The following is a 17,156-nucleotide window of genomic DNA, read 5'->3' as shown; positions in this document are numbered from 1 at the left end:
ATTCCTAGAATCGGTGGACAAAGAAGGAGCCCATTATTGCTCCGATTGAGATGGATTGAACTATCAAAATATCATACAGTAGCTGGTTGTAGTGGCGGATTATAAGGTTTGGTTTCAGGTTTCTAATATGGTGGAGAAGGTTGGCCCAACCATGTCAAAGGCTTTCTTCTTGAGGCTGGGCATGAGGTGGGAGGAGAGGCCATTGGTGGTGTGGCGGTCCGACAACAACTTCGACAAGAATGAAAAGTGAAATTCGACAAATTCAATTGAATTATCATCGTATGAAAATTTATTCTTTTTTTTTAGGAGCTGTCAGGTGAGAATCACTAGCATGGTGATGAAGGCAACTAATGTAAGTCAATTGGAGTTAGGCAAAAATTAGACTCAATAGGCCTGTAAATAAAAGAATTAAATTTATTTAGCCAAAAACTTAATTCTGTACTCAATAGATTTAATTAAAATTGTTGAAGGGGCCGAGTTTAAGCTTTTTCCTTTTATTTATACAAAGTGTTGTCCGGTCACTTCACTTTGAACCATTCGGTTTTTGGATGGAAGTTAGACCGTCCGGTTTGAAATTGGAAGCAAAAGCAGCAAAGACCGGCAACGGATAGACTGCAAGCAAGGAGCAGATTACCCGATAACTCTCTCTCGCTCTCTCTCTCTCTCTCTCTCTCTCTCTCTCTCAGAATGGCGAATTCTGCAGCTTCACCTTCAATTTCTTTCTTCTCATCTTCAATTTTCCTCACGCCCTCTCACCACAATCCTAAAACTCTGAAACCCATTTCCTTCAAAGCCCTAACACTAAAACCATTTTCCCTCTCTCTCAGTCACGCCCAATCCTCGCTAATCCGCTCGGAACTCGCCACTCTCCCAGTCCTCTCCTTCGACGGTTCCAAGGTCGGCGAAACCACTCTCAGCCTCAAGACCGCCGCGCCGGACACGGCCCGCGCCGTCGTCCACCGCGGCATCATCACTGACCTCCAGAACAAGCGCCGGGGCACCGCCTCCACCCTCACCCGCGGCGAGGTCCGCGGCGGGGGCAAGAAGCCCTACCCCCAGAAGAAGACCGGACGCGCCCGCCGCGGCTCCCAGCGCACGCCGCTCCGCCCCGGCGGTGGCGTTGTCTTCGGTCCCAAGCCCAGGGACTGGTCCATCAAGATCAACCGCAAGGAGAAGCGGCTCGCAATGTCGACGGCGCTGGCCAGCGCCGCAGCGGAGAGCGCCATCGTGGTGGAGGATTTCGGGGACAGGTTCGAGCGGCCGAAGACGAAGGAGTTCATTGCTTTGATGAAGAGATGGGGGATTGATCCGAACGAGAAGTCGATGTTCTTGTTGACGGAGCTATCGGATAATGTGGTTCTGTCCAGCCGGAACATTGGGACTCTCAAAATGCTGACGCCGCGAACTCTGAATCTGTTTGATATATTGAACGCGGATAAGCTGGTGTTTTCCAGGGCGGCTGTGGATTATTTGAACCAGAGATACGGAGATGATTATGAGGGCGAGAGCGAGGATGAGTTTGAAGATGCTGAAGAAGACCTTGAAGGTTAGTTCCTTCGATGTTAACGCACTGCCATTTCAATTTGTTACCTCTCTCCTCCTAATAATTTAGCGGCTTCATTTGGAATTGAACAGCTAATAAGCTTTAGAAGTTGTTGGGATACATTTTTGGGGGAAGAAATGTGGGGGAGAGAGAGAGAGAGATTTGGCTAGCTGTTGATGCAGCAACGGGGTATTCAACATGCTTTAGATGCAACCATGGTGATCTAACATGCTATAGAATGCTAGTAAAAGATCTTGTTCCTAGAGTTTCTGTATTCAATTCTTGTTGTTTGTGTCTGTTCTTGACTGACTATTTGTGTTGTAACACTACCAATTCTCACCTAAAAGTATCAGTTTAAGGTGATTCTTAATTATCGTCTTAGTAGACTATCGATTTGAGATTTAAGTTATAACAATTCCCCCCCTTTAATTCTCATAGTCCTTGCTGGGCTAGAAATCTCATATCCCAGGCTGACCTAAATTGGTCTCCAATAGTTTTCAATCCGACATCCACTTAGTAATTACCCTAGGCTTACGATCACACCTGCAACGTTTATGGATGTGATGAATAGAACGTTGAAGCCCCAATTGAATGGATTTGTGGTGGAGTTTCAAGTGGGGTCAGACATTTAACGTGGCTTAACAGATTTTCCGAGGACTTTCTGCTCATGGCATCAGCTACCACATTAGTCTTTCCAAGATATTACTGAATATCTATGTCATAATCCTGTACTAACTCAAGCCATATCCTTTGCTTGGATTTCTTTTGGACAATGGGGTCACTATTGTGCATGGGATGGTTGCTGACCGGACAGTAGTGGCAGTTTAAGGAGGTCTTGAGTATATTATTTAGTCTAATGAACTCAAAACTCACTCTGAGCCACCACCCCCACATGATGATTCATGGTGTCAACAGTTTCCGGTTCTCGGGGACCTTGATTCTGCCTCTACTACATGTTGGTCCACTTGCTATCTCATCATACATTAAAAGAGAAGCTTTGAGGCCTTGTAGCTTGATTTTCAACCTGAAATAGCTGCTTGATTTTCCATTCTGTAGAAGTGATCTGTGAGATTTGATGGATCCCGCGTGGCTGGTTTTGCTTTCACTAACTCAGAAAATTTTTCATTTTTTTTGACACTGGGATGCAGAAATTGAGGAAGGTCAGGGCCCTGAGGCGACAGAGTGATGCTGCGGCCTATTTGCTTATGCCATTCCAGATGACTTGGAGGAGGGTCTCCCTAGGTAGGGCCTTTGCCAAACCCAGTGGGCATTTTGCTGTTTTTATACTGCAATTGTATCGTATTGTATTGCGGGGGCCGGGTTTTGGTTGTTATTGTTCTTTTTTTTTTTTTAATCTTTTGTACCAACTATTCTTTTTATCTTGTTATTTCATGAATATTGCTCCCTTATTAACCAACCAGGTTGTAGGATCTCCAACATGATTCTCTCAACATTTAAGGCAATTGTTAGTTTAGAAATTGTAATCTCTCTTTATGATCAGGGCTTCTACCCTTTTGTATGATTAAAGTAGAGGCTGTGTGAATGAGTCAATTGCTTAGAGAGGTAAGGTAATAGTTTTGTTGCCACTTATTCCCAGTTTATAACGGCTCTTTTGGTGGCAGCATCTTCCTGATTCTCTCTGTTTTTATCATGCAATTGCTAATGTTTCTCCACACAATCCTTCTGTATGATCAAAGGCTGCAATTGCTTATGCATCGTTTGACTGTAATTTTATTTTTAATTTTTTTTTTCTCATGTCTAAAAATTTTATGAACAAAAATCAAAATTGCAATAGCCCTTAGAGGTAATTGTTTTCTATGTGAAGTTTATAATTACACCCAAACACAACGAGCTTATTGTTTGTGTAAATGAGAAAGAAAAGCAAATTATAGCGTTAGTCTTTAATTTTGTACTTGGTAAAAAATTGGTCATTATATTTTAATTTTTATCATTGTAAATATTAAATTTTGATTTTTTTTTATAATTTATTTTTTCTTCTAATTTTTTGTCAAATTTTGTTAAAGAAAACTAACATGGTATATATGGGATGGCATGTGTCAAGTGATTTTTGGGCTTGCATTATTGCATGTCATGCCAATTTTTATTAACAGAATTTGATAAAAAAAAAAAATTAAAAGATGGATTAAATTATAACAAAAATTAAAATTTAGTGACTGTAATAATAAAAATTAAAATATAATAAGTAATTTATTACAAAAATATAAAATTTAGATACTTATAATACAATTTACCCAAGAGAAAGATTCACTCATAACAATTAGATTCGTACCGTAAAAATATGTAACTTCTTTTTCGTTGTTAAGCCAATTTTTGAATAAAAAAATGTGGTTTGTCATGTGCTTTAAAAGTTTTGAGGCAAAATTATTTTGATATTGGGTCTGATAAATTGAAGAAGGAAGGGTTGGTTAGTCCGAAAGCAGTGAATTTGTAAGCCTGGATCAGGTGGAGGGTGGGTGCGGCGTTCTGCTATCTGTGGAAGAATTGATGCAATCAACACAGGAGAAAATCAACCAGCATATATATATATATATATATATACTTTATTAACTGCTTAAAAGAGTAAATTTGTCCAAAAAGAGAGAATGTAATTCTCATCAATGTATTAAGTTGCATTCTCCCACCGTTCTACATAATATATAATTAATAGATATCAATGTGATCAGTGCATGAATAGGATAACACTTCTGATTTGTGCTTGCTTCGTCTTTTTCGACCAATTTTTAAATTAACTGGTCTACAGATATTAACAGAAAAAAGTTTGAGAATTAATATGATCTCAAATTCGATTAGACCTTATAGAAGTTTGATTAAGTTTTACTAAATTTTAACATTTAAAATTTAGTAAATTAATTAAAATAAACACTTAAATTAAATTCCCCCAATTATTACCCACATATTAATAATAATATAGCAAGAAATTCACTCACTCCTGAAAACCCAACCCGTTCACTTTCCTATATGTTTCTTCTTCTCTCATGCCCATGCGCGAGTGAGATTTTGTACAAATTATTTTACAATGGTGAAAAGCATATTTACTCCGCCCTCTTAGTTATTCTTCTAGGTTTTTCTTTTAAGAGTAGGAATTGCAAAAGTTAAACCACTCTTTTTTTTTTAAAAAAAAAAAAAACATTTTCAACCACTCAAACAAATTAACTATACTCCAATTTTGACTCTATCAACTAATTTGGCAAGTCTAGTCATTTTTTTAAAAATTTTAATCTAAGCCAGTTTTGACCCTGCTATATTTCTAATTAAGTACAGTTTTTAAAAAATATGAAAAAAAAATATTATAAAATGTAATTAATTTGTTTAAGTAATTATAGAGTGTAATTAGTTTGTTTGAGTGGTTGAAAACGTTTTTTTTTTTTCAGAAAAGTGATTAAAAACAATTGTGTGCATTTGTTTTGTGTTAATTATGAATTCTTTCCATTTTATTAAAGGGTTTTCAAGTCCAGTATGCAAATGTACGTGAAGGTAGCCTGGTTCTAATATGCAGGCAGGCAGGCAGGCAGGCAGGCAAATCAATTAGGGAACAAGCTGGAACCGAGCAGCAAGGGATAGGTGGAACACAAGAAGAAAAAGGGATAGGGCGTTAAGGTGTGCAATAACAGGACACATCCTTTGAACAGTTGAGAAGAAGAACTAGAAAGAAGATGAAAGTGGAACCAAGTCACCTAGATTATTATTACTAACTTAACTCAATTAAGAATGTTCGATTTTACTTTCAAGGCAAGATAACTCAAATCGGTTAGTTGGACAGTGTACACGATTTAAGCATGCAGGACATATAGGGGTATGACGGGTAAGTTAAAGTCGAGATATTACGCCCTATGTCGTGTGAGAAAATGCCAATCACCACTACTTTTAAGGGGTAAATTGAACTAATTAACAAGTATTTCTATAATTTTTAGTCCATGAACTATGATTATGGAGGAAGATTCTATGGGAAAACTGGTCTAAGCAAGTCTCATTTTTATCACTAGAGATGCCTCAAAAGGCCAGTAAATAGCTCATGAGCCATTTCAAAAATTAAGATCGAAGGCTGACAGCCAGAAACAATAATCCTGACCAGTATGCCGAACCTGCCCCCAATTGATCGGCGAGCCAAAACCATGGATAGAAGCTCTCCTTCCCTGTGCAAGCACAGAAAACACGAAAGAAAATGCACGCTCCCTACGCAGGTATTATCCTGTTCAGGTTCAAAGGGACTTTCTCAGCCTGACCTGCCTGAGCCTTAGCCAAACAGCCAGAGCTGAAGGCAGATGCAGACACCCCCGGTGCGTTTCTTATTATGTCAATGGACATGTACAATAATCATCAAATAAGTAGAACACACCGAGAAATTTTTTATTACTGAGCCATTCTAAAACCAACAATTTCAACGTCTTTTAATTATTACCAGAACAACAAACTCACCTACAGCCTGAAAATGACGATCACAGATCATGATTCTTGTTTCTTGTATGGCCAGCTCCCTCCAGTGCTCCAAGAAGTCTTGATCAGTTCTCCACACTCTTTTATTTTCTTCCTGCAAAGAATTCCCGTAAGATGATTCCACGAAAGCTAATGGAAGAATCCATTCAGAGGTGATCAGCAAGACAACCTGAGGCACCTAGTTGTCTCTAGTCATCTGCCGATACAATATAACAAGTCACCTTGGCTTTAAGCTTTAGCATACAAGCCTCAGTAATTCCACATAAGGATGCATTATTCCATATGCGTGGCTAAGATCAACGAACTTCAGTCTTTCCATTTTCCCTTCCTGTCTATCTATAAGCATCAAAAGCACGTGGCACTAGTAGTCCATGTTGTAAAAGGTGTCCCTAGTGCATGAGGTCCCCTGCTTTGCAAGGGACAAGGGAAGGTTATTTTTGTATGTAATTTTACCTTTGCTTTGCAACGAGACTGTTTCCACAACTCAAACCTATGCAATTCCAGCCACAAAGGAGTAACCTTTCTATTGCTACTAAGGCTCACACTAGCAGTCCATGAAATCATTAAATAATTTTCAATAGGTCTACCATATAAGATAGTTTTTTGCTTGTGTACAAATCAGAGAAATTGCTTGAGATTAAAGGGGGCATACCGAAGCAACAATTTTGAACCTTACAGGCCAGGTGGCTTAATTTCTAAGAATGTTGAAAAATTAGCTCTCTCTCTCTCTCTCTCTCTCTCACACACACACACACACACACATTGATCCTTCCTATTTGTAAGAGTCAAGAGTTATGTCATCGGATAATTGGTGAATCCTTTTATCAAAGCATATATGCGACTTGGCTAATGAAATATAGGGAAGTGGCAGTAAAAGAAGAAAGGATAGCACACCGACCTTTAAACATTTAACTCTTCAAAGGGTAGAGTTAGCTGGCAAGTATATCTCACCACCAACCTCTCCATGTTGTTCCCCACTCACAGTTTTCTTTGCAGCCAGAAACTCAGCACTCATGGCTTTCATCCCCTGCTGCACAGCTTCCTCAGCACTCCCATAGCCATGTTCCTCTGCATACTTACGCACATCCTCTGTTATCTTCATAGAACAGAACTTAGGCCCACACATAGAGCAGAAATGTGCCACTTTAGCCCCGTCTGATGGCAGAGTTTCATCATGGAAGGACATGGCAGTCATGGGATCCAATGACAAAGCAAATTGATCCATCCACCGAAACTCAAACCTGGCCTTGCTTAGTGCATCATCCCATGCTTGAGCATGTGGATGACGTTTTGCTAAATCAGCTGCATGAGCAGCTATCTTATATGCAATAACCCCAGCTTTCACATCATCCCGGTTGGGTAAACCAAGATGCTCTTTTGGTGTCACATAACAAAGCAAAGCAGTGCCAAGGGCTCCAATATTGGCCGCTCCAATGGCTGAGGTGATATGATCATACCCAGGAGCAATATCAGTTGTCAATGGGCCAAGAGTATAGAAGGGTGCTTCATTACACCACTCCAGCTGCTTTTGCATGTTTTCAGGAATCTTGTGCATTGGAATATGTCCAGGCCCTTCATTCATAACCTGACAGTTGCAATAGCATGTTCAAGGTGGTCACAAGAAGGATTCAACAGCAGGCTAGTTCCAACTTACCTTTTTAATATCAGATACAATGATAGATGCAGCAAAATGGGGGTTGTAACAGATATAACAACAATGCATAAAATTTACAATTTTCAAGGAAGCAAATTTTGGAAAATCTTAGATACGAAAACAAACCAAATTAACGACATTTGGAGAAATACCACAATCATTTTCGGGAAATGCAATTTCAACTCCATAGACACCATGGATATCAAACTCTCAAAAGGTTAATCGATATGGTCTAACTGTCGTATATTCCATGCCTGCAAATATAAATTTAAGTCCAATAGAAGGAAGGAAAAAGGACAACCCAGCGGGCAACTTGAGTAATTCGCCAATAATTCTAGTATTGAAGGTGTTCCTCATATTCACAGCCAGTCCCAAGCCCAAATAAAGGACAAATGTTTTGTTAGGTAGCCAACGGTCAATGTAAAACTTGCTAGATCAAATATCATTAGCCACTAGTGGGATTAAGGTTTATGATTGTTGTTGTAGACACAAGGAAAATGGGCAATATGGAGCTTGTCGATTTCAAAAGTTTATGGTCCTTTATTTGGAACAACTTCCAAAAGTTTATGGTCACATTTTGTTGAAAACATTCCTCAACCTTAATAATGATAGATGCAGCAAAAACGGGGGCTGTAACAGATACAACAAGGCATCAATTTGCTATTCTTGAAAAAGCATACAGTGGAAAATTTTAGATATGAGAATGTAACAAATTAATGACGTGGAGAAACACCCAATCATTTTTAAAACATGCAATTTTAACTCCAAAGATACCATGAATATTAGATTTCCAAAAAGGTTGAACTTGATATGGTCTAGATATAGTAGACACAAGGAAAAAGGACAATATGGAGCTTGTAATGTTCTCATGCTGCTATTAGAATCTGGAACGCCTTTGAAAAGTTATGGTTGTGTTTTGTCTAAGTTATACCTCAATACCTCAACCTTAATAAGAAAATAATAGAAATAGATGATTTCACCAATGCTATCTATGTTTGGGTGGAGATGAGCCCGACGAATAAAAGCTCTAATGTATTCATATTACCTGGACGTCCTTTTCCCAAGCTCTGCGAGTCAGTTCTCCTTGAGTTAAGAGCTCCGCAAACTGAGCAGTATCATTGGCATCATAAATTGACCCAGGTCTCAGCCCATCACCTATAGAGAGTGATATGTCATACTGATTACAGATGTCTAGTATCTCGTCCCAGTGTTCATAAGCAAAGTTCTCCTTGTGATAAGCTAAGCACCACTTAGCATGAATGGACCCTCCACGGGAAACAATTCCAGTCATTCGCTTAGCTGTTAATGGGATATATCGTAGCAGGACTCCAGCATGGATTGTGAAGTAATCCACACCCTGTTCAGCTTGTTCAATCAAGGTGTCTCTGAAAACTTCCCAGCTCAGATTTTCAGCAACTCCGTTCACTTTTTCAAGGGCTTGATAGATGGGTACAGTTCCCACAGGCACAGCTGAGTTACGTAGGATGTACTCACGGGTTTCATGAATGTGACGACCCGTAGAGAGATCCATAATAGTGTCAGCACCCCACATTGTTGCCCACTGAAGCTTATGAACTTCTTCTTCAATGGAACTCACTACAGCAGAATTTCCAATATTTGCATTAACTTTTACCAGGAACTTCCTCCCAACAATCATTGGCTCCAACTCCAAATGCTTTTTGTTGGAAGGGATGATTGCACGACCAAGGGCAACCTCTGATCTGACAAATTCTGGGTTGAGCTTCTCGCGAGCAGCACAAAATGCCATTTCCTCTGTTATAATTCCTTTCTTAGCATAGAACATCTGAGTGTATCTTGGTCCACCTAACTTCTCCCTCCTGTCAACCCACTCTTTCCGCAATTTAGGGAGTCCTGTTCATCAACAACATTTGTTCCACATTAGCATCCCAAACCAACAAATAAAAAAAAAATAAAGGACATGAAGTTATCTCCAGTGAGAATAAGTAACAGTGAGCCGGCATAGATAAAATATCCTGGGGAGAAAAAACGGAATGATATTATTAAATATATATATATATGAGGTAAAATAAGTAATTTGGAGAGACGGATGTGATTAGGATGCACACAAAGCATAAAAACAAAAGTCTGCAAGGCTTAGCAAAAACTAAAAAATAAATAGTACAACATTACTAGTCGATAGAAAGGAAATTGCAGAAATTGGAGTTGAAACATGCAGTACAATGAAGGTTGAGCAGCCTACCAATCCTTGGATTAATATTTTGTGGACCACTGGTGTCATAAGTGTCAAAATCCGGTTCATCTCCAGATAAATGGACCCGTCGAAATGGAACTTTAAGCACATCGCCTGATGGTTCATGAAGAACTTCCCTGCACAGAAGAACCACGTTGAAATTTAGCACATGTGAAAACAGGCGTCCATGTATGGTATTGAAATGTTGATGTAAACCTACAGATGACCAAGAGGTAGATACCCCCAAATAAAACCCATAAAATCACGTAATGATGTAAACAACTGAAAGATGAAATAAAAACCTGTATTCTTTTGAGCTATTTGGGAAACATTGCTCAAATGAAGGAAGTGGGAGAAAATCAGGGGCAGAAGGATCGACTGTGTGCTTCCTTTGTTTAGTGTTCTTTGAATCAGTTGTTGGGGGATCAAACGTTAAGGTAGCTTTAGGGCCAGAAAAAGAAGTGGGAGATATATCCTTCTTCCGCATACTTGCAACATTCCCAACCACATCAAACCCGGGCAAGAAAGAAGTATTTGGCAACTTTGTTGTAGCTGAATGCTTGGTGTTCTTGCATACAACTGATGTCAAAGTAGTTTGCACAGAGGCCATTTCTGGAAGGAGTTAACAAAGTAATAAGGAAGTCGAGTTACAATTGAATCTACAAATAATTAATCTACATTAACATAAATTTTCTTGTAAGAAAAAAGGAAGATTAACATAAATGGTTACACTTTCCCTGATGTTGAGGATCAGACACCTGATTTAAGGATTTTCCATATCATGGAAGCTCTCAATCCTATAAATCTAATGCAAACTCAAATCTGTCATGAAAATGAGTTTTTTTTACTTAAATGTTTTGAGTGAGAAAAAAAAGAACAGAGAATCTGAATTTACAGTAATAGAAACCTAGTCACCAACTCTTCTGCCAATATTTTTTATCAAATCATTTCCATCTCCATCTCCTCTAACTCAAGTTTCCCAAATCTCTCTCGCTTTTCTGGACAATATTTTTCATTTTTTATGTTACAAAATACTTTTCTATACTTCCTAACATTTAAACGTGTTTTCAAATATACTATGGAATATGAAAATTAGAAATTTTATAAAAAAAAATAGAGAAAGAAAACTACAAATCATTTTCCACAACCAAACAGCCTCCTAGCAGCGATCATTTTACATTGAGAAAAAGAAAACAAATTATTAAATCCCTGCAGGAGGAGGAAAAATAAAGTTTTAACTCATAAGAAATTAAAAAAAAGAAAAGAAAAGAAAAAGACTGCAAAAATTAGATAGAATTATAAACCTGATTCCTCGACTTAGACCAAAACGCTGCAAAATTAGCAAATTATTAACTTAAAATGCAACTGAACGAAATTAAAAGGAGATCGCCGACCATAAGAGCAGGATTTCCAGAGGAATCGGTTCCAAAAGGAAAATTCAAAAATTCAAAAATAAAAATAAAAATAGAATCAGTAACATAGATTCAGCAGATGCAGTTTGAAATCTACAAGGAGAACAGCTGAATGAAGAAGTAAAGAAAGAGGGAGGGTGCGGATGAAAGAATGCTAACCTCTGGTCTGGCCTTATCTCTTCACGACTGTGATTTAGGGTTTCTGATAGAAGAATGGGGGAGAAGATACCGAGCCCAGTCGTAGGCGGCGTGGAAGGGATTTTATACATTTCACACGAAAAGGTGACGAAAAGTGAAAGCTTACGTGGACGCTTCCTGTAGCCCCTCCCGGTTGCCGGTGTGTTTGATAGCATTTATTAGGGAAAAAAAAAAAGTGTTTTCCAACTGAAAAATAAAAATTATTTCTCCTAAATGTAATTTTTTACGAAAAAAAAGTCAAAAATAAGATTTAATAATTATATCATAAAATTTAATTTTATGAAAAATATAATATATCAAATATCTAAAATAGAATTCAATTCTTTGAATGGGACATTTTTTTATGTATTTTTTATGTTATCAAACGCAATCTTCAATATTTTATAGACTATTATATACTTGCATATATATAAAATAAAATTCAAATATGCCTTTCAAGAAAATATATTACTGTGAGGGTGTTATGAATTTATTATTATTATTAAATTCAAATTAAATAAATCCAATCTAAAAAATTATTATTAAAATTTTATGCATGAGTAATTATAATATATTCTGTAAAATAAAAACATATCTTGCTGTCAATTTTTTAGTATGAAATTCGTCAATTAAGATAACTATAGGTCTCGTGTAAGCAGTAGACACACCTTTCGAGCTTTAACATTTCAGCCCAGTAAAAATGAAGCATCAGTATGTTGTGTTATGTGCCCAATTGAGAAGGGCATATTTCTAGATTTCTTGAATATTTCAGTAGAAAAAAAAAAAAATGAGGATGGTCCAAGAAGAGCATGTGGGAGGGAATGTGTTCACTGTTCAATGGTGTTTTGTTTCCTTTCCTTGTCTTGGCCCATATGACACCAACACTGACATCCCGTGAAAGTAACATTGATACTTTCTGATTGTTTACAAAATATCAGCATTAGATGAGAATAAGTAAAAAACAAAAGAAAAGAAGAAAAAAAAAAGGGAGTATTTTTAGTACACGAGAACCAATGGTTTGAAAAAAAAAAAAAAAAAAAAGAGTTCCAATGGTTTAAATCGTTGTTTGAGACTCCTTAAGATCCGATGGTTTGAATGGATTAGACAATCCAGTGTTTGGGTCCGACTTGGAATGAGTGTACAAATTTGTTTTTCTAAGTATTGGGCCTAGCCCAATATGGAGACGGGCCTATATTTTTCATATCCAAATCCAAGTCCGCTTAAAGATCGATAGTTGTTGATTGATGATTTTTCCGGTCATGTAAGCTTAAAGATTCAAATATTATAAATAATTTTTTAAAATGAATATTACACATTTTATTACAAAAAAATGCTCTTTGTAATGATAAAAAACGTGTTGTTGAAATATGTACTTAATATATACAATTTATTAAGAATCAAAACCATTTTTATGAGTCTACCTATAAATGATGTGATTTATTAATGATTAAGAAGAAAAGTACCTTATTATTATTAAAGAATTCATTTTATAGTGGCCCAAGTCTGACATATTTTAATCATTTTTTATATTTAGTTAGATATTGTTAGAAATGTTCGTGAATTAAATAAACTCTACAACTAAATCGAACTAATATAATGGGTTCAGTTTGATTTAATTTTTTAGTAAATTAGTTTGATTTTTAATCAAAAAAAAAAAAATTAGACCAGAAGATTGATTCGGTTTTAAGTCCATACCTTTGAGTCTATGGATCCAACTCAAAACTATCTATCTATCTATATATATATATATATAAAATTAGAAATATATAATATAAACATATATATATATATTGTGAATTTATTAGTTATTTGTTGTGAGTTATCTATCATTGTTTAAAACAAATTGGCAAATTGTTTAGTGAGCATTGATATTATTTTGTTTATAAAATTTTGTAACGGTGTGATTTTCCATTTCAAAAGAAAGAAAAGAAAGGAGCTGTTAGAACAATAATATTAATAATTGAAATAAGATTTTTCAAACACCATCACTTGTTTTTAAAATACCTGCCTTCTGTTTTGTCTATTGTCCACCTTTTTAACTGCCAGGTTGATCCCATGAAAACAGGGGGGAAACAAAATTGCATGCAAATCCTAAATTCCAGGATCAACCAAAGCTATCAGCCAAACAAAACATTTCTAAAAACTACCCACCCTGAAAACTCACAAAAAAACGGAAACAAAACCAGCCATTTGATTGGATTCCTTCCCTTCCCTTGCACTCACTTGGAGTTTCAGTTCAAAATATATTGGTTTATCTCTTTGGTTTCCATTTCAAATAACTCAATTTCTTCACATTTCCGTGTGTTGGTTCCACTTTTTGATTCTGTAATGATATGTTCTTGATGATCGAGTGGAAACAATACGTGAAAGTGTGGACCATTAGGGAGAAGCGAAAATGGGTTTTGATGTAAATGAAATCCGAGCTCGGTGTCGTCGAGTTCTTGATTTTTCTTTTAGATCTTGTCTTGGGTTGGTGAAGAAATACCCATTGGTTTCGGGTGTTTTCCTGTTCTTCTTCTTTCTTTATGTTTCTCTTCCTTCTGTCTTCTCCTTTCTGATCTTCTTTTTGCCTCTCACCGTCTTCCTTGCGGTTGCATTTAGACTGATTTTCAATATTCATCAAAAGAATCTGCAAAATGCCAAAGGTGTGAAGAGAACTGAAGATATTTCTTCTCAGAAACCGACTTCTGTTGAAGATGATTCGGCTGCAGGAAGAAGAAAGCAGATCCTTAGGAGACCCCAATCAGTTAGACGACGAAATCCCAAGGAGACCAATAGCGTGCAGGAACGCGTGGAGGAGAAAGACATGGTTTCTTCAACAGTTAGAACTGATGATTTGGTTGATAAAACTGCTGTGCTAGATGAAAATCCTAAGGAGATTCGGGAAGTGAAGGTGGAGCCGGAGACTAATGGTGATTCTGAAGGATTGAAGCCCAAGAGCGGTGGTGAATCTAAAGGAAGGACTAATAGATTCAATGGTGGTTTAGAGGCAGAAAGTTCAGATGATGGGGGAGATGAGGATGAAGAAGAGACACAAGAGGATCGAAATAAGGCTGTAGAATGGACAGAGGATGATCAGAAGAATCTTATGGATCTCGGGGATTCAGAGATGGAAAGAAACAAGAGGCTGGAGAGCCTAATTGCAAGGCGAAGAGCAAGGAAATTAATGAGCATGCAGCCAAGGAGGACACCGATGATTGCTTCCATAATGATACCCAAAAATAACCCTTTTCTTCCCAACAGTTCTGACGACCCTTTGATGTCACCCACTCCTGGTTCAGCTCCTTCCATTTTGTTACCATTTCACAACCCTTTTGACATTCCTTACGATCCTCATGAGGAGAAACCCAATCTGACAGGGGGAAGTTTCCAAGACGAGTTCACGGAACCTTCTCAGAAGGACATGGTGTTTTGCAGACATGAGAGCTTCAGTTTAGGAGCTCTTTTTCCCGGGCCAGGGGAATTCGATAAAAGTAGGCGTGATACCTTTTCTTACCAGAGCATTTCTACCATGAAGAGGGCTCCTGAGATACCTAATTACTCCTTAGTAAAAAATGAAACAGGTACATATGACTTGTATTTCCCAACCCTTAGCATTTCTATTTCCTCTTATTTGTGTGGTCTGTGAACGTATGTGCATCAATGGTCATGCAGGTGAGGAAGATAAAAGCAAGGTAATTCAAACTGAGTCGTGCCAAGAAGGTGATGGCACGCTACAAATTAACAGTTCTCCTGATCATGCTGGACAAGAAGGCCAAGTATCTGTGGAGGAATTTCATCAAGAAGAGGCCAAAAATGAAGTTCACAGAGAGGCCAGAAACGAAGTTCGCGAAGAGCCAAGCTTAGTCCAAGATGTTGCTGGTGGGTCAAGCTCATCTTCTTCTTCAGAACTGAATGCACCATTCTCCACTGTCAACAAAGACAAAATATTGAAGTCCCTCAGAGTTCCATGTCCAAAGAATGTACCCATAGATAGAGAAAACATAGGGCAAAGAAATGAGCCTTTTTGTGACATCAATCCATATTCAATTGAGAGGAGAAGACCAGAAGAACACGTCCTTTATGTAAACAATATGGTGAGTCATACCCCTAGACATTCCATAGCTTCTGACTTGCAGGTGGAGTTATCTGAAGTTGGTTCACCAGCGTTGACAATCGATGAGACAATTTCACCTTCAGATGGAGCATCTCCCATGTATGACGAGGATGTCGAAAAGAACACTTTTGGAAGTGAAGAAAAGTGGGTTGCCTCATCTAACCTATCAAAAGTAGAAGAAAATGAGTCAAGATCGACAGAAGTACCTGAGATTACTGAGCAAGATATTATAGATGTTGGATTTGCAAGAATGAACTTGAAACCTGAGTATGTCATTGAATCAAACACACTGTCAGGAAAAGTAGTTCAAATAGATTCTGTAGATGAAGTTTTGCCACATTCGAAGGCTGGATTACCTGAAAATAGTGAAACGCATTCAATAGATTCCCGCTCAGAGGTTCGTGATGAAATCAAGCCTGCACCAGAGAAATCAGAGAGTTATCCATCCCAGTATAGCAATTCTCAGAACCTAGAGGTTAGTTTTTCTATCTTATCATGGAGCAACAACTTATGGTGAATAGACTTAAGCATAAACCAGCCTGCCAGCAGAATCAGGGATTTAGAAAAATAAAAAGTTACAGCATGATAGAATAACCTATTTGAACACTAGATATTTGAACTATTATGTTCTGGCAGGAAAATCTCCCTCTCAATTATCAGAAAGCAAATGCATTTCTCATGTATACTATCTGTTTGTTTGCTTTGACAGTACCATATGATCTCTTTTTTAGCATTACCAGATTTATGGTGTGCTTGATAATCATTGTGCTTGTTAACATTAAACAGGATAGTTCTGCCCAGGAGGTGAACGTTATATACGATAGGAATAATCGAGAAGTCATTGCAATTGATGACAAAGAGATTTTAGAGTTCATGAAAACCACATATGGCGAAGCTCCCATCTCGATCAATTTTGAGGGTTCAGACCTGTCGGTTCCTACCATGGAAAACAGTGCATCTTCCACTGAGATAACTCAGATTGGTTCAGAAGATCCAGAAAATGCGCACGTGAAGTCTACAAAATATTCTGGAGGAGAATTTCAGAAGGAAAATTATCACAATCACATTGCAGAGAAGTCAAATTTGATGGGGAATGTGAATGTCCAAGATATAGAAGGTGAGAAGGGTGGTGAAGAAATTGGATCTTCTGGTGGAAATCAGAATTCTGATGATCCCATTGCATCAACTGTGCATCTGGAGACAGTGGCTGAACAAGGTTGTATGCACTCAATTTCGCCCTCTTCTCCTAAATCCATGGCAGAGGGAAACGCTCTAACTGGTCAAGTCTCATGGGGTTTTGCTCAAACAGAAAGCAAGGATCAACAATTTGATGAAGACAAGGTAAATAATGACCTTAGATAAACCATTACCTGAAAGAGCAAATCCAACTACATCTCTGGATGCACCCGTGCTTGACAAAGGGTTCAGTAACGCATCCACCTAATGAAGCTAAAAAATAGTTGCATTACATAGACAAGAGTATCCCTTCCCTCTTCCATACCATACAGTTTATTTTGCAGCAATCTCTCGAATAGTCATGTGAGCAAAGCAAACAGCTTACAACTTTGAGAAACCCGAACATCACAACTATTACGACTAGACAAAGA

General features: G+C 37.7%; 2 protein-coding genes across 6 annotated transcripts; one reads left to right on the top strand and one right to left on the bottom strand.

Moving 5' to 3' along the window:
• Positions 1-616: 616 nt before the first annotated feature.
• LOC127797136 (50S ribosomal protein L4, chloroplastic) lies at positions 617-2,960 on the top strand. The gene is made up of 2 exons (XM_052329718.1): positions 617-1,546; positions 2,692-2,960. The coding sequence occupies exons 1-2, from the start codon at positions 688-690 to the stop codon at positions 2,727-2,729; spliced, it is 897 nt and encodes a 298-aa protein (XP_052185678.1). The 5' UTR covers positions 617-687; the 3' UTR covers positions 2,730-2,960.
• A 2,561-nt stretch (positions 2,961-5,521) lies between these two features.
• LOC127797135 (phosphomethylpyrimidine synthase, chloroplastic) lies at positions 5,522-11,588 on the bottom strand. 5 transcript variants are annotated; one of them, XR_008022135.1, is made up of 8 exons: positions 11,436-11,588; positions 10,167-10,476; positions 9,874-10,001; positions 8,698-9,524; positions 6,897-7,583; positions 6,168-6,404; positions 5,981-6,092; positions 5,522-5,816 (listed from the first exon to the last, which is right to left on the bottom strand). XR_008022135.1 is itself a non-coding variant. In XM_052329715.1 (6 exons), the coding sequence occupies exons 2-5, from the start codon at positions 10,472-10,474 to the stop codon at positions 6,915-6,917; spliced, it is 1,932 nt and encodes a 643-aa protein (XP_052185675.1). In that variant the 5' UTR covers positions 10,475-10,476; positions 11,436-11,588; the 3' UTR covers positions 5,887-6,092; positions 6,897-6,914. The 5 variants fall into 5 exon arrangements, 2 of the variants coding, with proteins under 2 accessions (XP_052185675.1, XP_052185677.1); XR_008022133.1 differs by lacking the exon at positions 6,168-6,404; XR_008022134.1 differs by lacking the exon at positions 5,522-5,816 and having other exon boundaries at positions 5,887-6,092.
• Between the last annotated feature and the right edge of the window lie 5,568 nt (positions 11,589-17,156).

This window comes from Diospyros lotus, chromosome 3, assembly GCF_014633365.1.
Source record: "Diospyros lotus cultivar Yz01 chromosome 3, ASM1463336v1, whole genome shotgun sequence".
NCBI classification, from domain to species: domain Eukaryota; kingdom Viridiplantae; phylum Streptophyta; class Magnoliopsida; order Ericales; family Ebenaceae; genus Diospyros; species Diospyros lotus.
This window is presented reverse-complemented; position numbering and strand designations above follow the sequence as displayed.